The sequence below is a fragment of the Mustelus asterias genome, chromosome 16, assembly GCF_964213995.1.
Source record: "Mustelus asterias chromosome 16, sMusAst1.hap1.1, whole genome shotgun sequence".
Lineage (NCBI taxonomy): Eukaryota > Metazoa > Chordata > Chondrichthyes > Carcharhiniformes > Triakidae > Mustelus > Mustelus asterias.
The window spans coordinates 10,285,423-10,308,826 of NC_135816.1; the positions used below are offsets into that span (position 1 = coordinate 10,285,423).

The following is a 23,404-nucleotide window of genomic DNA, read 5'->3' on the forward strand; positions in this document are numbered from 1 at the left end:
GAACCCCCCCCTCACGGTCAGTCCACCTAACCTGCACATCTTTGGAGTGTGGGAGGAAACCGGATTGCCAGGTGAAGGATTACAGAACCACGACAAGGAGGTGAAGTTAAATTTCAGAGTAGCTATTGAACGCTTGAAGAGGCTTGAGGGGCTCAATGGCCTCCTCCTGTTCTGTGTACTCAACCAGTGCAGCACTGTTGACAGGCTGACGTCTCTGCTGTCTCTGTAGATCCAGAACTCGGATGGGACGAGACCGGTGGGTGCCTTAGGCAAGGCTACCAGCTCCAGTGACATGCTGCTGAAATTGGCCCGGACCACGCCATATTACAAGCGCAATCGGCCGCACATCTGCTCCTTCTGGGTGAAAGGAGAATGCAAGCGGGGAGAGGAGTGTCCGTACAGGTGAGAGGGAGTGTCCGTACAGGTGAGAGGGAGTGTCCGTACAGGTGAGAGGGAGTGTCCGTACAGGTGAGAGGGAGTGTCCGTACAGGTGAGAGGGAGTGTCCGTACAGGTGAGAGGGAGTGTCCGTACAGGTGAGAGGGAGAGTCCGTACAGGTGAGAGGGAGTGTCCGTACAGGTGAGAGGGAGTGTCCGTACAGGTGAGAGGGAGTGTCCGTACAGGTGAGAGGGAGTGTCCGTACAGGTGAGAGGGAGTGTCCGTACAGGTGAGAGGGAGTGTCCGTACAGGTGAGAGGGAGTGTCCGTACAGGTGAGAGGGAGTGTCGGTACAGGTGAGAGGGAGTGTCGGTACAGGTGAGAGGGAGTGTCGGTACAGGTGAGAGGGAGTGTCGGTACAGGTGAGGAGGGGGAGTGTCCGTACAGGTGAGGAGGGGGAGTGTCCGTACAGGTGAGGAGGGGGAGTGTCCGTGCAGGTGAGGAGGGGGAGTGTCCGTGCAGGTGAGGAGGGGGAGTGTCCGTGCAGGTGAGGAGGGGGAGTGTCCGTGCAGGTGAGGAGGGGGAGTGTCCGTGCAGGTGAGGAGGGGGAGTGTCCGTGCAGGTGAGGAGGGGGAGTGTCCGTGCAGGTGAGGAGGGGGAGTGTCCGTGCAGGTGAGGAGGGGGAGTGTCCGTGCAGGTGAGGAGGGGGAGTGTCCGTGCAGGTGAGGAGGGGGAGTGTCCGTGCAGGTGAGGAGGGGGAGTGTCCGTGCAGGTGAGGAGGGGGAGTGTCCGTGCAGGTGAGGAGGGGGAGTGTCCGTGCAGGTGAGGAGGGGGAGTGTCCGTGCAGGTGAGGAGGGGGAGTGTCCGTGCAGGTGAGGAGGGGGAGTGTCCGTGCAGGTGAGGAGGGGGAGTGTCCGTGCAGGTGAGGAGGGGGAGTGTCCGTGCAGGTGAGGAGGGGGAGTGTCCGTGCAGGTGAGGAGGGGGAGTGTCCGTGCAGGTGAGGAGGGGGAGTGTCCGTGCAGGTGAGGAGGGGGAGTGTCCGTGCAGGTGAGGAGGGGGAGTGTCCGTGCAGGTGAGGAGGGGGAGTGTCCGTGCAGGTGAGGGGGGGGAGATGGGGTAGCGCAGCAGAGCATGATACGCAGCGGTATAGAGCGGGATTGGGAATGTGGAGCATGGAGCCAAGAGTGCAGAGTGGCAGTTGACCGCGAGTCCAAACTCGTCCTGTGGAGGTGGAGCCCGAACCCAAGTGGCATTGCAGCGGTTGAAAGGAGCAGTTGGAGATTGGCGGTTAAGGTTGACCCACGGGAGTTGAAGAGTGTGGAGGGTCTTCATTGTCCTCTTTTTTTTAAACAGTTCTTTCTGAGTAAATAAATCAATTACTTTCCCCTGCCAAGTGATTGTAGAGCCTCGCAATTATTACAGGAGGTCTCTGGAGACTAAACTCTCACCTCTGACAGAGAAGGTCATGGGTTGAAGTCTCATTCCAGAGTACAGAATCCAGGCTGAGATTTGCAGTGCCGGGGCGGGGGTAGGTGCTGCTGTGTCAGAGGTGCTGTCTCTTGGATGATGCATTAAACCAAGGCCCTGACCTGACTGCCCCCTCAGGTGATTTCAAAGGACCCAAACATTTTGAAAAAGAGCAGAGTTTTTACTTTATCCTTTCAATGCTGGCAAGGCCAGCATTTGTTGTCCATCCTTAATTGCCCTTGAACTGAGTGCCTAGACCATTTCAGAGGGCAGTTAGGAGTCAGCTACGTTGCAGTTGGTCTGGAGTCAGATGTCGCAGTCTCGTGCGCTTTAACTTTACATGGTCATCTGCTCTGTGAGACCGCGTCAAAAGCCGCCTGAGTAAACATGAGAAATAAGAACTGGAGTGGGCCAGTTGGCCCCTCGAGTCTGCTCCAGAATTCAATAAGGGCATGACCAAACTCCAGTTTCTTAATTCTACTTTCCCTTCAGTGCCCTTGCTATCCAAAAATCTCTCCATCTTGTCTTGAATATCCTTGATATCATCGGTCAGAACATTGAATACAGGAGTTGGGACGTCTTGTTGAAGTCGTACAAGACATTGGTAAGGTCACACTTGGAATACTGTGTACAGTTCTGGTCACCCTATTATAGAAAGGATATTATTAAACTAGGAAGAGTGCAGAAAGATTTACTAGGATGCTACCGGGACTTGATGGATTGAGTTACAAGGAGAGGCTGAATAGACTGGAACTTTTTTCACTGGAGCATAGGAGGCTGAGGGGTGATCTTATAGAGGTCTATAAAATAATGAGGGGCACAGATCAGCTAGATAGTCAATATCTTTTCCCAAAGGTAGGGGAGTCTAAAACTAGAGGGCATAGGTTTAAGGTGAGAGGGGAGAGATACAAAAGTGTCCAGAGGAGCAATTTTTTCACACACAGGGTGGTGAGTGTCTGGAACAAGCTGCCAGAGGTAGTAGTAGAGGCGGGTACAATTTTATCTTTTAAAAAGCATTTAGACAGTTACATGGGTACGATGGGTATAGAGGGATATGGGCCAAATGCGGGCAATTGGGATTAGCTTAGGGGTTTTAAAGAAAAAAAAAGGACGGCATGGACTAGTTGGGCCGAAGGGCATGTTTCCATGCTGTAAACCTCTATGACTGAGCGTCTAGACCCCTCTGAGTTAGAGAATTCCAAAGTTTCACAACTCACTGAGTGAACAAATTTCTCCTCAGCTCAGTCCTAAATGCCCACAGTGCTGTTCTCTCCAGCCTGGGGTGGGGGCAACAACCTGTCATCGCCACCGTTATCAAACTCTCTCATTGTTTTGTATGTTTCAATGAGATCTCCTCTCATTCTTTTAAAGTCTAGCGTAAAAAGGCTTGGTCTCTGATTGTAGAGCAATCCTCATACCCCATTATCCTGACCATAATTGGCACTCGGGTCAGTGCAGACCTGATGGGCCAAACAGCTTCCTGCAGCGTAGGGATTCTGTAAGGTTCCAATCGAAATGATTAAATTGATTTGATTTTTTCTTTAAAACAGGCATGAAAAGCCGACAGACCCGGACGATCCACTGGCCGATCAGAACATTAAGGACCGTTACTATGGCATTAACGACCCAGTAGCTGACAAGTTGCTGAAACGGGCAGCAACCATGCCCAGGTTGGACCCGCCAGAGGACAAGTCCATCACAACCCTCTACGTGGGAGGCCTTGGGGAGCAGATCTCTGAGACGGAGCTCCGGTAAACACTCCTTTGAGTGGGAAAGGATTAATAGCGCCCCTGGCCAAGTGCGGAAATGTGTCGTGTCTTTAACATGCCGCCTTTAGGTTCAGTTTCACTGCCCTCCTGCATACAGCCTAGCCTTTTATGTTTCCTCCAGGACCGCAGGTCACTCACCTTTCAGGCGTGAGTCAGTGGGTAATTCTCATGCATCTGATCCAGGAAGTCATGGATTCAAATCCCGGTGCAGCATGCCACTCCAGGACAGGAACTCGAGGAGTGCAACATTATTGGAAAAGCTCAACCAAAGTATAAGAGGGACTTGATGGTTTGAGTTATAGGGAGAGACTGGATAGACTGAGATTTTTTCCCTTGGAGCGTAGGAGTCCTAGGGGTGCTCTTATAGAGGTCTATAAAATGATGAGGGGCATAGATCAGCTAGATAGTAAACATCTTTTCCCAAGGGTAGGAGAGTCTAAAAGTAGAGGACGTATGTTTAAGGTGAGAGAGGAGAGGTACAAAAGGGTCCAGAGGAGCAATTGTTCACACAGAGGGTGGTGAGTGTATGGAATGAGCTGCCAGAGGTAGTAGTAGAGGCGGGTACAATTTTGTCCTTTAAAAAGCATTTAGACAGTTACATGGGTACGATGGGTATAGAGGGATCTGGGCCAAATGTGGGCAATTGGGTCTAGCTTAATGGTTTAAAAAAAAGGGCAGCATGGACAAGCTGGGCTGAAGGGCCTGTTTCCAGGCTATAAACCTCTATGACTCCCGTTTTCCCAGTCAGGTGGATGGGCGAGGCTCCATATTATGATGCAAAAGCGGGGGAGTTCTTCCCCATATATCCTGGCCACCTTACTCCACAAGCAACATCAGCAAATAAACTAATTAACAATCCCATTGAAGTCGGTGGGATCTTGCTATGCGCAAACTGGCACCTTCAGACGTAATGAATTGGCAGTGAAACGTTTCAGCTCACCTTGAGGATGTGCCTGGTGATCTATAGATGCAACTTGTTACTAATATTTGTTAACCACCGTTTTGTTTTTGTGTTGGATATGAAGGAACCATTTTTACCAGTTTGGCGAGATTCGTTCCATCACTGTGGTCCAGCGGCAGCAGTGCGCATTCATCCAGTTCGCCACCAGGCAGGCGTCGGAGCTTGCGGCTGAGAAATCATTCAACAAACTCATCATTAACGGACGGAGGCTGAACGTCAAATGGGGCAGGTGGGTGTTCAATAAGGTGCCTTGGAGATGGGTCAGTCCTGGTGTTTGTGGGTGCGGGCAATGCAGATTTTGTGCCATGGTACAGTGGTTAGCACTGCTGCCTCACAGAGCCAGGGACCCAGGTTCAACTCCGACCTCGGGTCACTGTCTGTGTGAAGTTTGCACGTTCTTTTTCCGTGTCTGCGTGGGTTTCCTCCGGGTACTCCGGTTTCATCCCATAGTCCAAAGACATGCAGGTTCGATGGACTGACCATGCTCAATTGCCCCTTAGTGTCCCAAGATGTGTAGTTTGGTTGGATTAGCCATAGTAAATGTGTGGGGTTACAGGGATAGCGTGGGGAGATGGCCTGGCTATAGGGGCAGTATGGTGGCACAGTGGTTAGCACTGATGCCTCACAGTGCCAGGGACCCGGGTTCAATTCTGGCCTCGGGTCACAGTCTGTGTGGAGTCTGCACATTCTCCCCGTGTCTGCGTGGGTTTCCTCCGGGTGCTCCAGTTTCCTTCCCAGTCCAAAGATGTGCGAGTTGATTGGCCATGCTTAAATTGACCCTAGTGTCAGGAGGATTAGCAGGGTAAATATGTTGACTTGCGGGAATGGGGCCTGGGTGGGATTGTGGTCAGTGCAGGCTTGATGGGCCGAATGGCCTCCTCTGTACCGTAGGGATTCTATTAAGGTAATCTGTCAGAGAATCGGTGCAGACATTGAGGGCCGAATGGCCTCTTCTACACTGTAGGAATTCTGTGAAAACCTGGAATTGTTTTATTCAGCTGGTTGGTTGGAAACGGGTGGGGGGGGGGTGGGGCAGTAGAAAAATCAAAAATAAATATTGAGAACCAAGTGGATCCAATTTTGTGCCCTTCTGGCCTGACATTAAGAGAACTACTGAGTTAAGTTGTTCCGCGTGGAGCCTTTGAAACAGCAGCAGATGGGGTACCTTTTGTTTCACACGTAGTCACAATTGCAGGCATGTTTGCTGGTGATTGTGTCCATGGACACATGCTTGTGAACACGCAGCAGTTCTTCAGTGAGTGCCGTCGCTCAGGGATGAGTTCACCGGTGAGCAGTCACACGCAGGAACTTTGACACGTATCACTCAGCTTCTCGCCTGCTGGTTGCAAGAGCACTTGTGTATTTCAACTTCACTGCCAGGCTTTGCGACTCGCATCACTGCCCCTGTTCATTGGTGCGCCCCTCGCACTCGTGTGTAGGTTCCTTCTCTGTGCTGGTCAGACATTTGCACTGATAACCATATTAATTCTTGTTCTGGATGACCCTAGGTCGCAAGCTGCCAGAGGGAAAGAGAAGGAGAAGGACTCGAATGTTACAGAGTCAGGGATGAAATTGGAGCCTGTTCCAGGTCTGCCTGGTGGTAAGTAAAGGACCATGTTTTCTCGTATTATGGTGGAAACCTTAACTCTTGAGTGACAATGCATTCGCACTCACTCATCACGCCCAACCTCTTTATGTTATGGAACTTTAAAAAAAAAATCATTTGTGGGACATGGGCGTCGCTGGCTGGGCCAGCATTTATTGCCCATCCCTAGTTGCCCTTGAGAAGGTGGTGGTGAGCTGCCTGATTGAATCGCTGCAGTCCACGTGCTGTGGGTTGACCCACAATGCCGTTAGGGAGGGAATTCCAGGATTTTGACCCAGCGATCACGAAGGAACGGCGATATATTTCCAAGTCAGGATGGTGAGTGGCTTGGAGGGGAACTTGCAGGTGGTGGTGCTCCCATGTATCTGCTGCCCTTGTCCTTTGAGATGGAAGTGGGTTGTTGGTTTGGAAGGTGCTGTCTTTGGTGAATTGCTGCAGTGCATCTTGTAGATAGAACACACATTGCTGCTGCTGAGCGTCAGTGGTGGAGGGAGTGGATGTGGTGCCAATCAGGCGGGGCTGCTTTGACCTGGATGGTGTTGAGCTTCTTGAGTGTTGTTGGAACTGCACCCATCCAGGCAAGTGGGGAGTATTCCATCACACTCCTGACTTGTGCCTTGTAGATGGTGGACAGGCTTTGGGGAGTCAGGAGGTGAGTTACTTGCCGCAGTATTCCTAGCCTCTGACCTGTTCTTGTAACCATTGTGTTTATGTGGTGAGTCCAGTTGAGTGACTCCAGTTGACTCACCCAAGTAACACTTGGGTGAGTCATGTCTCAAGTTCCTGTAAAATCACGTCCTATACATGCTGCATCCTGGTGTGAGTTTAAAAGCTGTCAAACATCCTCAAATAATTTTACTGACATAAGGAACCTGACCGTTTTCCCCTAATAAAGATGCCCATGACTAGATCAGATCCCTTGCTCACCCTGGATGTCGGGTTTGCTTCGTGCTGAGGAGCAGAAACAAACAGTCTCTCGTGAAATGCTGGGATTGTCCTGGGAGCAGAGAGGTTTCAGGGGAGATTTGACCGATGTTTTCATCGTCATGATAGATTTGGAGAGATAACTGAAGAGAAACAGCTTCATAGGATCAGGAGGAGACTATCGAGCTCCCCAAGCCTGCCATTCAGCGAGGTCATGGTGGGAGATAACTCTTTGTATTCGAGCCCACTGGAAATAAAAGCCAGAGTTTCATTAGCCTTTTCCATTATTTGCCTTTCAGGACATTTCATTGATTTATATTTTTAGGTTTTCACTGCTTTTCCCCATTCAGAAATAACTGTGTTCTTATCCTTTTTAGGTCCAAAGTGAATGACCTCCCGTTTACCGACATTGAAATCCGTTTGCCACAGTTTTGCCCATTCACTTAATCTGTCAATATCTCTTTGTAACATTAAGTTTCTACCTACACTGCTGGCAATGCTGCTTTTTTTATCATTGGCAAATCTGGATGTGTGGCTTTCAATCCCATCATCTCAGTCATCAACAACTGAGGCCCCAATACAGATCCTTGTGTGCAACACGAGTCCCGTGCTGCCAGTTAATGACCTTCTCGTTATCCTTACTGTCTGTCTCCAGCTGCTCAGCTAGTTTCCTAATCAGGTCAATAATTTGTCTTCAATTCCATGGACTTCAATTGGAGCTGACAATTCTTCAAAGACCCAGCACAGGCACAATGGGCCAAATGGCCTCCTTCTGTGCTATAAGATGCTGTGATTCCCACCATGGGCGGCACGGTGGCACAGTGGTTCGCACTGCTGCCTCACAGTGCCAGGGACCCGGGCTCGATTCCCAGCTTGGGTCACCGTTTGTGTGGAGTTTGCACGTTCTCCCCATGTCTGCCTGGGTTTCCTCCAGGTGCTCCGGTTTCCTCCCACAGTCCAAAGATGTGCGTGTTAGGTGGATTGGCCATGCTAAATTATCCCTGAGAGTCAGGGGACTAGCATGGGTAAATACATGGGGTTACGGGGATAGGGCCTGGGTGGGATTGTGGTCAGTGCAAATTCGATGGGCCAAATGGCCTCCTTCTGTACTGTAGGATTCTATGATTCTAATTTTTAATTCCAGTTTCTCAGTCCCTCTATACCGTTAGCTGAGAGTGATGGGGTGGCTGTGAGTGATGGGGGTGGAGGGGGTGGCTGTTCAGTTGGTTGTCAGTGTGGTATGTATGCACTGGGTGATCCTCTGCCTAATTTGTGTTTGTTTTCCTTCCCTCTGCCCTCAAAGCGTTGCCTCCACTGCCGCCAACCATCGAGGAGGAGACCCCCACCAACTTCTTCAACCTCCCGCCCAGCGCTCCGCCGGCCGTAATGAACATATCGCTGCCTCCTCCGCCCGGCCTGGTGCCGCCCCCACCGCCAGGTACCCGGGGTTTGCAGGGCAGGGGGTGGTGTGGGAGCTTTCTGCTCAGCTTGTATTACACACTGCTGCTGCTGTGAGATCTAGAACAAATATTTTGACCATCACAAGGTGGGGTGTCCCACGGGACTGGTCAGGTTGTGTGTACACTAATGCAGCTTGTTCCTTACTGGGCTTGCAAAGCCAGAATCCCAGGTCGGTGGAGGGAGGGAGGGGGGGTGGAGTTAAAAATGGCAAATGTCGCTTTGCTGTGGGTATTGGCAGGTTGGGGTGGAAGGGAGGACCAAGGAGGAAGGGGGCGAGAAGGATGGCGGGGTGGGGGTGCTAATGGTATGTTATATATTGTTATGGTACACTGGGGAAGGGCATTGTTTAATTAAATATCCAGAGCACCTATTAGGGGAGATTGCCTGGGTCACACAGGGGTAGTTGGTGAGAAGCAGACACAGATAGTAAAGCATTCTGTAAAATAAAACTTTTATCAGGAAAGGTATTAGTGTCTAGTTTCATATATCACCATCAGGCTTAGTGTCAACTTAACAGGGAAACAGGGGCGAGTGTCACAGCAGGAATGGGGAAGTTTGTTAAGCTTTGTTTTATCTATTGTAGGAGGTTTACTAGGATGTTGCCTGGTATGGAGGGGCTTAGTTATGAGGAGAGATTGGGTAAACTGGGGTTGTTCTCCCTCGAAAGACGGAGGATGAGGGGAGACTTAATAGAGGTGTATAAAATTATGAAAGGCATAGATAGGGTGAACGGTGGGAAGCTTTTCCCCAGGTCGGTGGTGACGTTCACGAGGGGTCATAGGTTCAAGGTGAAGGGGGGGGGGTTTAACACAGATATCAGAAGGACATATTTTACACAGAGGGTGGTGGGGGCCTGGAATGCGCTGCCAGGCAAGGTGGTGGAGGTGGACACACTGGGAACGTTTAAGACTTATCTAGACAGCCATATGAACGGAGTGGGAATGGAGGGATACAAAAGAATGGTCTAGTTTGGACCAGGGAGCGGCGCGGGCTTGGAGGGCCGAAGGGCCTGTTCCTGTGCTATATTGTTCTTTGTATGTTAACTGTACTCTAATATTATGGGGTGTTTACTCCGACTGTTGTAATGAGTTGTAGATTGACTTCCTCTAATACTGCGGGGTGTACATTGCGCTTTCTGCCGTTCCTGTATCACTAACTCTGGTTTTGTTTTGTTCTCCCCAGGGTTCGGAGCCACCTTGTTCCATGGCATGCCGCCCCCACCTCCTCCCTTCCTCCGGGCTCCAGGCCCTATCCATTACCCATCCCAGGACCCGCAGCGGATGGGTGCCCACACAAACAAGCCCAACAGCGTCTAACTCATCGAGCCGCCTGTTCCTACCTTCACTGCAGTCCGGCACCGACATTGAACAAGCGGGAATTTCGGGAATGCTGCTTTTTCAAGTGTCTTTTGGAATCCCGATCCCAAATTCAATCCACCAAAAATATTTTTTTTTACGTTTTAGAATTTAGTAAACTTGGTTTAATTTCCCCTCCCAATCGAGCAAGGGGTGGTGTGAGCGTCGCCTCCTCGCTGGTCAGGCAGGGTTGGGATTCGATTTGCCCTGTGTAGTTTTGATATAACCCGGTCAAACTGAGGCGATTCCCGACTTCCCCCTCGAGCTAATCCATCGCTGGATACTCTGTCTGAACAAGGGTTTGATGTGAACCCGACTAGAATGTGAATTGGGCGTCCCCCTCTCTACACGGAGATGCTGTAGGTGGTGTGTCTTCCCCTCCACTCGTGATGTATCACTGAAGTGGTCAGGGAGTTCCACCCCCCCCACACCAACACCGACGTAGGCAGGGCAGGAATGGAGGCACTGAAGTTGGCCTCAGCACCACTGGACCCTCGGAGTGATGGGTTGAAGTAGGAGAGTCAGTTGGGGTCTTTGGAGTTCCAACTTCGTTGAAAAACCCTTTCCCATCTGCCCATTCACTCATGTTCACTGCTTGGCTTGAATGTGAAGAAATGCCGCCCTCCCAGCAGGAAGGATGTGCCTGCTGGAGTCCCAAGAACTGCCCACACCGCCCAGGGTTTGGTAAGAGGCATTGTTTGAGTGACACGTAAAAAAACACACAGTTGAATCAAGTGTTAAACCTGAGTAAGTGTCTGTGTTAATTGACAGTTCCAACTGGAGCCCAGAATTGATTGTTGATGTGGAGGTAATAGTGTGGGTATTTCATCACTGGACATTCCCTGTGTCTGTCGTCTCCAAATGCTCGGGATGAAGAGTGATTACTCCTCTATAGGAGGGCATCAAAGAGCCAGCAGGAAAAATGTAGGGATTGTCATTATTGGGGCTTGTGTTGTGTGGGCTCCAGTAACCCACGAGTAGAACAAAGTGGCCTTTGTTGTGGTAGGACTCTTGCCGGAATGTTCTTCCTCAGGCCTCCATGTTTCTTCCCACGCATTCACTGGGCAGTGAAAGCACTGGAGTCCGATCCCTGGAGCCAGTGCGCCCCCGGAACACGAGCTGCACTGAGCTGAGAGAGCGCTCACAGCACCGGGATTTGAGGGAGGGATTGGGCATGGAGAGCTGGCGAGACAGAGAGAGAGACACTGGCCAGGATTTTCTGGTCCCGCCATAATGGGATTTGCCGCGGGGCATGTGGCGGGCCAGCCGCTGAGGCGGCGGGACTGGACATTTCTGGCGGTGGGCAGGGCTGGAAAATCCCTGCCTCTGGAGGTGCCGATGTGGTCTGGTGCAATGATTGTTTTCTAAGTCCTATCGGTAATTTAGTGCCCTTTCCCCACGTTCATCCGAGATTATTCCGGAAATTCAACGAATACAGTGTTGCCTTTTTTCCTGCTAAAATACTTCTGTGTCACTTTTTGACTCTTTCTGGTAGCCTGGGCATGGCTCTGTGCAGCCAGTGCTGTGAGTGTCCTGGACTTTGTGTAATTGTTTACTGAGCAGACTGGTTATTTGCATTGGCAAAGGGTTTCTTTCTTCTCCATTCTCAGGAGCTGTGTGAGGTATTGACCCCACTGTAACCTATGTCACCTCCACTTGATAGCTCTCCTAGCTTCTGACAACGATTCAGCAGTTTCTACTCCCCCCTCCCCCCCCCCCCCCCCCCCCCGCCCCCGCCACCAGCAGCTCCTTCCAAAAACTGCGCCCCATTGTGTGAGCAGTGGTGTTAAGTTGACTATCTGAGGAAGCGGAGAGATGGGCTTCAGGGCTGAGCTCTGGATATGGTTTTTTTTAAAAACATATGTTGAACATATCAGTGGCACAGTGGCACAGTGGTTAGCACTGCTGCCGCACAGTGCCAGGGATCCTGGTTCAATTCCGTCTTCGGGTCACTGTCTGTACGGAGTTTGCACATTCTCCCCGTGTCTGCGTGGGTTTCCTCCGGGTGCTCCAGTTTCCTCCCACAGTTCGAAGGATGTGTTGGTTAGGTGCATTGGCTGTGCTAAATTCTCCCTCAATGTACCCGAACAGGCGCCGGAGTGTGGCGACTGGGGGATTTTCACGGTAACTTCATTGCAGTGTTAATGTAAGCCTGCTTGTGACAAATAAACTTTTTTAAAAAAATGTTTTGCAGCAGGATTGGCTAGGTGGGTTGAGACTGGAGAACCCATCCTTGCTCCAACACCCTGCAGCCCAAGCGCCTCTCTGTAGCCCAGGTCTGTCTCACTGAATGCTGCTGGTTCCTGAGGGTGGACTGCCTCACCCGTGTGATTCATCTGGATAAAGTCACTCAGTGGAATAAAACACACTGAATAGCGCTGGCGAGAACATTCATTTCTGAGATCACAACTCCTTCCCAGCTTTGTTTTGTAAATTCACTTGTCCCTTTTTTGAATACTCCTTAGCCTCTCTCCTCCCTCTCCTCCACCATCGTCCTCCCAACGATTCAGTGTCTGTGAAGACCTGTCGAATCAGCTGAGATTTGTGAGGCTGTGTGTGGGATACTCTGTAGAACGCAGCAGAAATTGTGTGTCTGGTCTTGGTGTAAGGGCAAGGTATCTCTTGCTTTGGGGGAAACCTGTCGAAAGGGAGCTGTTATTCCTGTCAGTCCATTCACATTCATAAAGGTTTCTTTTTTTTTTAAAAGTGGTTTGTGAGTCTGGTTTATTTAATGTCGCTCTTTCATAGAACAATTAGAAAAAAATCTTCAAAGGCTGCAGGCTGTTTTCTGGGTGAGGGGAAGCGTTTTAGATCCCAAGCTTTATTAATAGAGACATTGAGTTTTAAAAAAAACCTCGGGCGTTATACTAAACCCTGATTTTAAAAAAATACTGGTTAGGCCAGAGCTGGAATATTGTGTCCAATTTTAACACCACATGTTTGGGAAGACTTCAAGTCTGGAGAGGACGCAGAGAATGCCTCCAGGGATTTTAGTTATATGGGAAGTCTGGGGAGGCGATGGCAGAGTGGTCTTGTCACTGGACTAGTAACCCTTAATAATGATGTCCCAGGTTCAAATCCCACCACTGCAGGAATTTCAATTCAATAAAAATCTGGAATTAGAAGTCCAATGGTGAGCATGAAACTATTGTCTTTGGACGAGTGTGCAAGGTGTGTAAACTATTCACAGCTCTGACGATGGGTCATCTGGATTTGAAAGGTTGGCTCTGTTCTCTCATCACAGATGCCGTCAGACCTGCTGAGACTTTCCAGCAGTTTTTGTTTCAGATTCCAGCAGTATTTAGTTTTTATCAATTAGTATTTGGTTTTTATCGACTATTGTCGTTCACTAAGGTCCCCTTTAGGGAAGAAAATCTGCCGACCTTACCCAGTCTGGCCTACATGTGATTCCAGATGCACAGCAAGGTGATGGCATGGTGGCACAGTGGTCAGCACTGCTGCCTCACAGCGCCAGGGACCTGGGTTCAATCCCGGCCTCAGGTCACAGTTTGTGTGGAGTCTGCACATTCTCCCCGTGTCTGCGTGGGTTTCCTCCAGGTGCTCCGGTTTACTCCCATAGTCCAGAGATGTGTGGGTTAGGTGGATTGGCCATGTTAAATTGCCCCTTAGTGCCAGCGGGACTAGATATGGTAAATGCATGTGGTTATAGGGATAGGGCCTGGGTGGGATTGTGGTCAGTGCAGACTCGATGGGCCGAATGGCCTTCTCCTGTAGGCTTCTATGACTCTTAATTGCCCTTTCCAGGGCAATTTGGGAACACATGCTGGCCCAGTCAGCGACGCCCACATCCCATGAACAAATATTTTTAAAAAGCTGGCACTGTTCTCCTGAGAACAGGCTGAGGGGAAATTTAATAGAGAGGTTTGAAAATCATCGAGGCTTAATGAGAGAGTTTTCACTGGCAGATGAGGCAGAATGCTTTACTCAGTGAGTTGCTATGATCTGGAATGTGCTGCTTGCAAGGAGATTCAGCAATAACTCGCAAAAAGGAATTGGGTAAGTACTTGAAAATGTGAAATGTGCAGGGGCATTGGGGAAAGAGAGTGGATAAAGGGGAGGAGGAATAATTAGCTCTTTCAAAAGAGCCAATGATTTTTGATGTGATTTATTATTGTCACATGTATTAACATATAATGAAAAGCATTGTTTCTGCCTGCTGTATAGACAAAGCCTACCATTCATAGAAAAGGAAATGAGAGAGTACAGTCATAGCTCGGGTGTAGAGAAAGATCAACTTAATGCAAGGTAGGTCCATTCAAAAGTCTGACAGCAGCAGGGAAGAAGCTGTTCTTGAGTCGGTTGGTACGTGACCTCAGACTTTTGTATCTTTTTCTCGAAGGAAGAAGATGGAAGAGAGAATGTCCGGGGTGCGTGGGATCCTTAATTATGCTGGCTGCTTTGTTGAGGCAGCAGGAAGTGTCAATGAATGGGAGGCTGGTTGTGTGATGGATTGGGCTACATTCACGAACTTTTGTAGTTTCTTGCGATCTTGGGAAGAGCAGGAGCCATACCAAGCTGTGATACAACCAGACAGAATGCTTTCTATGGGTGCATCTGTAAAAGTTGGTGAGGATCCAGTCGCAGAGGGAAATTAAATAGACTAAAAGTCTCCTCTGTAAAAAGGTGAAGGCTGAGGTGTGACCCAGTTGGGATTATTAAAATTATGAAGGGGGAGGGATGCACAGAGAGAATCCTTCCCAGGGGCATGTTCTCCTTTACGCTTCCTGAAGTCAATGACAATCTGTTTTGTTGACATTGAGGGAGAGATTATTGTTGCTGGCCCGATGGGTAAAATGGTTTCTTTTCCTGTAAATTCTAGGATTAAGGAAACCTGGGGAAGTGCCCCAAGTTGTTTCTTCTCGAATATTGCTGGGATGAGAGAGACATTACCAAAGGTATTTGCCTTGCACTCTCCGCAAGAATGCCAAATTTCAAACGATCACTTCAATTTATGATGCAGGAGATAAAGGGTTCTAATTGGCTGATGTGTTGCTATGGAGAAAGCAACAGAGAACGTTAGGGTCCCAATACCTCCTGGTAATTCAAAAAAAAGATGCAAGACAGGAACATATTTCTTTCAGTCCTTGCGTAACTGAGTCCCTGCAATGGAGATAGCAGTAACTCCTTAAGTGTCCAGGCCAGCTGGAGTTCAACAGACATGACGCATAACCAAATCTCAGAAAGGGTATATCGGCCTTGAAGGGGGTGCGCTGCTGGAAGATTAAGGGTGATTGGATTGAAGTGTGTCAAATGTTCAATACACAGAAAAATTAGAGCCAGGCTTTCAGCTGTGAAGTCCGGTGATACGAAGACGAATGGAAATCTGGAACTCTGTTCGCAACACCTCAAAAGTCTGCAGATGCTGAGGGACAACTGGAACTGTCAATGCTGAGTTTGAAAACAAAACAAAAAAAAAGAGGCAGGTGCAGGGAACCTGAAATGAAGGCAGAAAAGTTTTGGAAATACTGAGTGGGTCAGACAGGATCTGTGGAGAGAACATAAACAAAAAATGTTGGAAAATCTCAGCAGGTCTGGCAGCATCTGTGGGGAGAGAATATAGAGCCAACGTTTCAAGTCTGGATGACCCTTCCTAATCATTTTGCGTTTTTGTTTCAGATTCCAGCATCCGCAGTATTTTGCTTTTATCTGTGGAGAGAAACTGGAGTGATTCAAGGTCAATGACTTCAGAATTGGGCAACTTCAGAAATCTAATGGGCTTGAATCAAGTTTAAAAAGGTGGGAGGGTGGAAAAAGGACAAAAGGGAAGGTTTGCGACAGGGCAGAATATAGAAGAGATTTAATGGCAAAGTGATTGGTGCTGCAAGGCCAGAGAGAGTGGTAATTAAATAAATAAAATATGTGATTGGAGGAGGTGCGAGCGTCTGATCAGCTGCTGTTCAAAAGTAAGAGAAAGATAAACTTGTAAAGGAAATAAAATGGAGGCAGAGATGATGACCTGAAATCACCGAAAGGCAATGTTAAAGGCTGCAAAGTGCCTCATTGAGAGGTGAGGCGCGGTTCCTGAAGATGGGGCTGAGCTTTGGAACACAGTAAGAAGTCTCACAACACCAGGTTAAAGTCCAACAGGTTAATTTGGTATCATGAGCTTTTGGAGCAAGTCTTAAGAGTCTTAAGACTCGCATTCCAACCGTTATCTTGTAATTGAGTTTGTGTCTATACATGTCCTGTTTGTGAACCAAATCCTGCACTCACCTCATGAAGGGGCAGTGCTCCGAAAGCTCGTGCTACCAAATAAACCTGTTGGACTTTAACCAGGTGTTGTGAAACTTCGTCCAACGCCGGCATCTCCACATCTTTGGAACGCTGCAGGAGAGCGAGGGCAGGCAGCTCAGAGTGGGAGCAAGGTGGAGAAGTGAGCAGCACCTCAGGGTCACATTCATGGACTGGATGGAGGTGTTCTGCAAACCAGTCAGCCAATCTGCATTTTGAGTTCCCCAATGCAGCAGCATGAGCAGTGAATACAGTGTACCCGACTAACAGAAATACAAGTGAATCGCTGCTTCACCGGGAAGGAGTTTTGGGAGCCTTGGGGTAGAGGAGGTAAAAGGGCAGATGCTGCAAGTCCTGAGCTGGCATGGGGAAGTGCTGTGGGAAAGGGAAGCGGAGAGGGTGTTGGGCTGTCTGAAGAGTGGACCAGGTGTCGTGGTGGGGAGGGGACATCTTGTCTCGGTGTCACACTGGAGGTGATGGAAAAGGGTTCTTTGAATAGGGAGGCAGAGGGGGGGTTTGGAGGTGAGGAAATCTAGCTGATTCTGAGGGGGAGGGGAAAGAATGAGAGCAGAAGAGTGGGTGATGGGATGGACACTTACTGAGGCGCTCTCAACCAGGATTGGGGGAAGCCTTGTTTGAGGAGAAAGGAAGACCGATCATGAGCAGTAGTGTGGAAGAGTACATCATCAGAAAAGATGCATTGGAGGTTGAGAAAATGGGAGAACGAAATGGAATCTATGGGGGGAGGGGAGGGAGGTGTGTGTCCAGAAGTGAACTAACCGAGATCCTGCCAGTTTTCTATTCATCTCTTAAGGAAAACTCCATTTTACAATTCTGCCCTCTTTTCTTCCATTGCACATGTTTTAAAAAGGTCTCCCTGATCCTGATCTGTGTTTAACGTGCCTTTAAAGTGACTGAGAGACAAATGTTTGCTGATCTAGCTTTCCTTTAAATAGATGCACTTAAAGAGAAGTTGCTTAAACAGATGAGCGTGAAAGAAATAGGAGATGCCAATAAGGGGGCGGTATGTTGGCACAGTGGTTAACACTGCTGCCTCACAGCGCCAGGGACCTGGGTTTGATTCCAGCCTTGGTCACTGTCTGTGTGGAGTTTACACACTCTCCCCGTGTCTGCGTGGGTTTCCTCCGGGTGCTCCGGTTTCCTCCCACAAAGATGTGCGGGTTAGGTGCATTGGCTGTGCTAAATTCTCCCTCAGTGTACCCGAACACCTGGAGTGTGGCGACTAGTGTATTTTCACAGTAACTTCATTGCAGTGTTAATGTAAGCCAACTTGTGACACTAATAAATAAACTTTTAAACTTAAGATGCGATGAAGTATGATTGGAGGAAGTTCACACGGAGCAGCATGGGTCAGTTGGGATGAATGGCCTTTTATGATGTAAAATGTGACGTGATCACTTGTACAAAAAGGAAGATCTCTCGTATCGGTACTATTTATCTTTAATGTAGATCGATATGATTCACAATTTCAGTGTAAGACTTTACATTTAACAAGGTGATCTATTCAAGGTTGCTAAAACAGTTGTGTTCAACACAGTCCTGTTTAAGCACCGCAGTGTGGTATTAAAGGGAAGCTTCCTTGTTTCGAGTAGTTAAGGTGAATTCCGCTTTGACCATACAAGAAGCAGCTTCCCCCCTCCGCCCCCTCCACCCTCTCCGCCCCATGCTAATTCTCTTCTGTTCTTTCATGAGTTGGCTGCGGTTTTTGTTTCCTGATGTCAGGACGCTAATCGGCGAAGCCTCCCGTTGCAGCATAGCTGTCTCACAAGTCTGCAGATTCGGGGAGCGGAGGCCCAGTCCATCCACGAGCCAGCCTGTTGAAACTGGGCCTGTTTGTGAAGCGCTCTGCATCCACATTGACTTCCGGCTCCTCCTGTTCCTCCATGGGCTCGAATCCCGAAGCCTCAAACAACCTCCTGTGACCACCGGGAACGCCGAAGGGGGTGGGAGCTCTAGAAAACGAGGGAATCGATCAGAACCAAATGACAGCTGGACTGTTCACACGGTGCAAAGCTGTTGTTCTTGAACCAGTCCCATTTAAACATCGCACTGTGTGGTCAGAAAGAACAAACCTGCATTTCTGTAGCGCCTTCCATCACTACAGGGCATCATCAAGCTTTACACAAACAATTAGATCCTTTCTGAAGGAGTCGCTGTTATAATCACGGAGGCTTTACAGCGCAGAAAGAGGCCATTCGGCCCATCGAGCCTGCTCGCTCAAAGAGCATTCTACCCAGACCCAATTCCTGTTTGAATACCTCAATTGAACCTTCCTCCACCACCCTCTCAGGAAACTTCACTCTTATCAATTTAAACAATGTGTTCAAATGCATTAGTCACCCTGTGGAGAAAAAAGCGGCATCAAGCTTAGAGATTAAATATCTGGGTGAAAATGTTTTTCCTCACATCGCTTTTACTCCTGTTGTCCATTATTTATATTCTGTGCCCTCCAGTTCTTGCTCCTGAGGGAGCAGTTTCTCCCTCTCCATTCCCCTCAGGACACCTCCATCAAGTCTCCTCTCAGCCGTCTTTTCTCCAAGATAAACAGACCCAACCTCTCCAATCTATCCTCATACAGTTGTTTATCCCTGGAATCATTCTTGTGAATCTCCTCTGTATTCTCGCCAATGCCTTCACATCCTTTCTCAATGATGCCACCCAGAACTAGTAAGATGCTCTTTCAGAGAGTCAGTGCAGACTTGCTGGGCCGTATGGCCGCCTTCTGCATGATAGGGAGTCTATGGTTCTATACCATATGCTTTATTAACTGCTCTCTCAACATACCCTGCCATCTTCAATGACTTATAGAACATAGAACATTACAGCACAGTACAGGCCCTTCGGCCCTCGATGTTGCGCCGACCAGTGGTACCAATCTAAAGCCCCTCTAATCTACACTATTTCAATATCATCCATATGTTTATCCAATAACCACTTGAACGCTCTCAACGTTGACGAGTCCACCACTGCTGCAGGCAGGGCATTCCGCGCCCTTACTACTCTCTGAGTAAAGAACCTACCTCTAACATCTGTCCTATATCTCTCACCCCTCAATTTAAAGCTATGTCCCTCGTGCTAGCCAACACCATCCGAGGAAAAAGGCTCTCACTATCCACCCTATCTAATCCTCTGATCATCTTATATGCCTCTATTAAGTCACCTCTTAACCTTCTTCTCTCTAACGAAAACAACCTCAAGCCCCTCAGCCTTTCCTCATACGATTTTCCCACCATACCAGGCAACATCCTGGTAATTATGATAATTATGGTACATAGTTTATTTTATACTTCCTTCCGTATTCTTCCTGACAAAGTGAATCACCTCTCATTTCTCTGCACTGAACTTCAACTGTCACTTGTCTGCCTAATCCACCAATATGCCTATGTCTTGTGAAGTTCAAGGCTATCCTCATCACAGCTAACAACATTTCCAATCTTAATACCATCTGCAATATTGAAACCATACTCTGCACACCACAGTTTAGGTCACAAATATATATCTCCCATATATATAGCCTCCTATATATATATATATAAATAGTAAGTTATGTTGGAGCTGTACGGAGCATTGGTTAGACCACAGCTGGAGGACTGTGAGCAGTTCTGGTCACCTCACTGTAGGAAGGATGTGATTGCACTGGAGGGGATACATAGGAGATTCTCCAAGATGTTGCCTGCATTTGAGCTATAAGGAGAGACTAGTTAGGCTTGGATTGTTTTCTCTAGAGTAGAGAAGGCTGAGGGGGGACATGATTGAGGTGTATAAGATTATGAGGGGTATGGACAGGGTGAGGAAGGAGCAGTTGTTCCTCTTGGTTGAGGGACAATCACGAGGGGGCAGAGTGTGAGGGGCAGGAGATTCAGAAGAGATTTGAGAAAATAAATTTCACTCAGAGGGTGGTGGGAATCTGGAATGCGCTGCCTCGGAAGGTAGTGGAGGCTGGAAACCTTACAACCTTTAAAAGAATATTTGGATGAGCACTTGAAATATCATAACATTCAAGGATGTGGGATTAGTGTGGCTTTAGTGTTAGTTATTGTTGGTGCAGACTCGATGGGCCGAAGGGCCTTTCTGCGCTGTACGACTCTGACCCTATCAGGAAGAGCGAGGGTCCCAGCACTGACCCCTTGGGGAAGAGCAAGGGTTCCAACACTGACCCCCTGGGGAAGAGTGAGGGTCCCAGCACTGACACCCCTAGAGAAGAGCGAGGATCCCAGCACTGACCCCCTGGGGAAGAATGAGGGTCCCAGCACTGACCCCCTGGGAAAAGTGAGGATCCCAGCATTGACCCCTTGAGGAAGAGTGAGGGTCCTAGCACTGACCCCCTGGGGAAGAGCGACAGTCCCAGCACTGACCCCCTGGGGAAGAGCGACAGTCCCAGCACTGACTCCCTGGGGAGAGCAAGGGTTCCAGCACTGACCCCCTGCGGAAGAGCGAGTGTCCCAGCACTCACCCCCTGGAGAAGAGCGAGGGTCCCAGTACTGACCCCCTGGGGTAGAGCAAGGGTTCCAGCAGTGACCCCCTGGGGAAGAGCGAGGGTCCCAGCACTACCCCCCTGGGGAAGAGCGAGAGTTCCAGCACTGACCCCCTGGGGAAGAGTGAGGGTCCCAGCACTGACCCCTTGAGGGAGAGCGAGGGTCCCAGCATTGATCCCCTGGGGAACAGCAAGGGTCCCAGCACTGACCCCCTGGGGAGAGGGAGGGTTTTGACCCTCCAGGGAACTCCACTACAAACCTTTCTCCAATCTGAAAAACAACATTTATCACTACTCTTCCGGTCACTCGGTTAATTTTTTAAATCCAATTTCCAAATTATTCCATGAGTTAGAGTTTTGCTCACAAGTCTTGTGTGGCACTGTATCAAATTCGTTTTGAAAATCCATATACACCAACTTAATAAACATGTCCTTATCAACCTTCTCCGTTCCCTCCTCAAAAACCTCCAGCAAGTTAGTTAAACATGATTGTTCAATGAACAAAGAAAATTACAGGACAGGAACAGGCCCTTTGGCCCTCCAAGCCTGCACCGACCATGCTGCCCGTCTGAACTAAAACCCTCTACCCTTCCGGAGACCATATCCTTCTATTCCCATCCTATCCTTGTATTTGTCAAGACGCCCCCTTAAAAGTCACTACCATATCCGCTTCCACTACCTCCCCCGGCAACGAGTTCCAGGCACCCACTACTCTCTGTGTAAAAAATCTGCCTCGTACATCTCCTTTAAACCTTAGCCCCTCGCACCTTAAACCTGTGCCCCCTAGTAATTGACTCTTCCACCCTGGGAAAAAGCTTCTGACTATCCACTCTGTCCATGCCTCTCATAACCTTCTAGACTTCTATCAGGTCGCCCCCCCTCCCTCAACCTCCATCGTTCCAGTGAGAGCAAACCAAGTTTCTCCAACCTCTCCTCATAGCTAATGCCCTCCATACCAGGCAACATCCTGGTAAATCTTTTCTGTACCCTCTCCAAAGCCTCCACATCCTTCTGGTAGTGCGGCGACCAGAATTGAACACTATATTCCAAGTGCGGCCTAACTAAGGTTCTATAAAGCTGAAACATGACTTGCCAATTTTTAAACTCAATGCCCTGGCCGATGAAGGCAAGCATGCCGTATGCCTTCTTGACCACCTTCTCCACCTGCATTGACACTTTCAGTGACCGGTGTACCTGTACACCCAGATCCCTCTGCCTATCAATACTCTTAAGGGTTCTGCCATTTACTGTATATTTCCTATCTGTATTAGACTTTCCAAAATGCATTACCTCACATTTGTCCAGATTAAACTCCATCTGCCATCTCTCCGCCCAAACCTCCAACTGATCTAAATCCTGCTGTATCCTCCGATGGTCCTCATCACTATCCACAAATCCACCAACCATTGTGTCGTCCGCAAACTTACTAATCAATCCAGTTACATTTTCCTCCAAATCATTTATATATATTACAAACAGCAAAGGTCCCAGCACTGATCCCTGAGGAACACCACTTGTCACAGCCCTCCATTCAGAAACGCACCCTTCCACTGCTACCCTCTGTTTTCTTTGACCGAGCCAGTTTTGTATCCACCTTGCCAGCTCACCTCTGATCCCATGCGACTTCACCTTCTGCACCAGTCTGCCATGAGGGACCTTGTCAAAGGCCTTACTGAAGTCCATGTAGACAACATCCACTGCCCTACCCTCATCAATCATCTTCGCCACTTCCTCGAAAAACTCGATCAAGTTCGTGAGACACGACCTCCCCTTCACAAAACCATGTTGCCTCTCACTAATATGTCCACTTATTTTCAAGTGGGAATAAATCCTGTCTCGAAGAATCCTCTCCAATAATTTCCCTGCCACTGATGTAAGGCTCACCGGCCTGTAATTACCTGGATTATTCTTGCTACTCTTCTTAAACAAAGGAACAACATTGGCTATTCTCCAATCCTCTGGGACCTCTCCTCTAAGAAATCTCACAACACCAGGTTAAAGTCCAACAGGTTTATTTGGTAGCAAAAGCCACTAGCTTTCGGAGCGCTCGCTGCTCCTTCCATTTTATTCCATGAGTAAACCTGTTGGACTTTAATCTGGTGTTGTGAGACTTCTTACTGTGTTTACCCGAGTTCAACGCCAGCATCTCCACATCATGAGCTCTCCTGTAGCCAGTAAGGACACAAAGATTTCTCTCAAGGCCCCAGCAATTTCTTCCCTTGCCTCTCTCAGTATTCTGGGGTATATCCCATCAGGCCCTGGGGACTTGTCTACTTTAATGTTTCTCAATAATCCCAATACCTCCTTTTTGATCTCAATATGACTCAAACTATCTACACATCCTTTCCCAGACTCATCATCCACCAAGTCTTTCTCTTTGTTGAATACTGACGCAAAGTACTCATTTAATGCCTCGCCCATTTCCTCTGGCTCCACGCATAGATTCCCTCCCTTGTCCTTGATTGGGCCAACCCTCTCCCTGGCTACTCTCTTGCTCTTTATATATGTATAAAAAGCCTTTGGATTTTCCTTAATCCTGCTGGCCAATGCTTTTTCGTGACCCCTTTTAGCCCTCCTTACTTCTTGCTTAAGTTTCTTTCTACTTTCCCTGTATTCCACACTTGCTTCGTGTGTTCCCAGCCTCCTAGCTTTGACAAATGTTTCCTTTTTCTCTTTGACTAGGCTCACAATATCTCTCATTATCCAAGGTTCCCAAAACTTGCCATACTTATCCTTCA

The 23,404-nt window shown here is 48.7% G+C and overlaps 2 protein-coding genes across 2 annotated transcripts in view; one reads left to right on the top strand and one right to left on the bottom strand.

Annotated features, from left to right (window-relative positions):
* The window catches only part of rbm22 (RNA binding motif protein 22), a 28,471-nt gene extending 15,846 nt beyond the window's left edge, over positions 1–12,625 (top strand). The window contains exons 6-11 of the mRNA XM_078231779.1: positions 230–402; positions 3,394–3,594; positions 4,638–4,802; positions 6,082–6,173; positions 8,407–8,541; positions 9,747–12,625. Of these exons, the coding sequence (XP_078087905.1) occupies positions 230–402; positions 3,394–3,594; positions 4,638–4,802; positions 6,082–6,173; positions 8,407–8,541; positions 9,747–9,880 (900 nt within the window). The 3' untranslated portion in view covers positions 9,881–12,625. The remainder of the gene's footprint in view (positions 1–229; positions 403–3,393; positions 3,595–4,637; positions 4,803–6,081; positions 6,174–8,406; positions 8,542–9,746) is intronic.
* A 4,989-nt stretch (positions 12,626–17,614) lies between these two features.
* Positions 17,615–23,404, bottom strand: part of LOC144505447 (myozenin-2-like) — a 36,415-nt gene continuing 30,625 nt past the window's right edge. Inside the window, exon 6 of the mRNA XM_078231549.1 lies at positions 17,615–18,144. Coding sequence (XP_078087675.1) covers positions 17,955–18,144 — 190 coding nt within the window. The 3' untranslated portion in view covers positions 17,615–17,954. The remainder of the gene's footprint in view (positions 18,145–23,404) is intronic.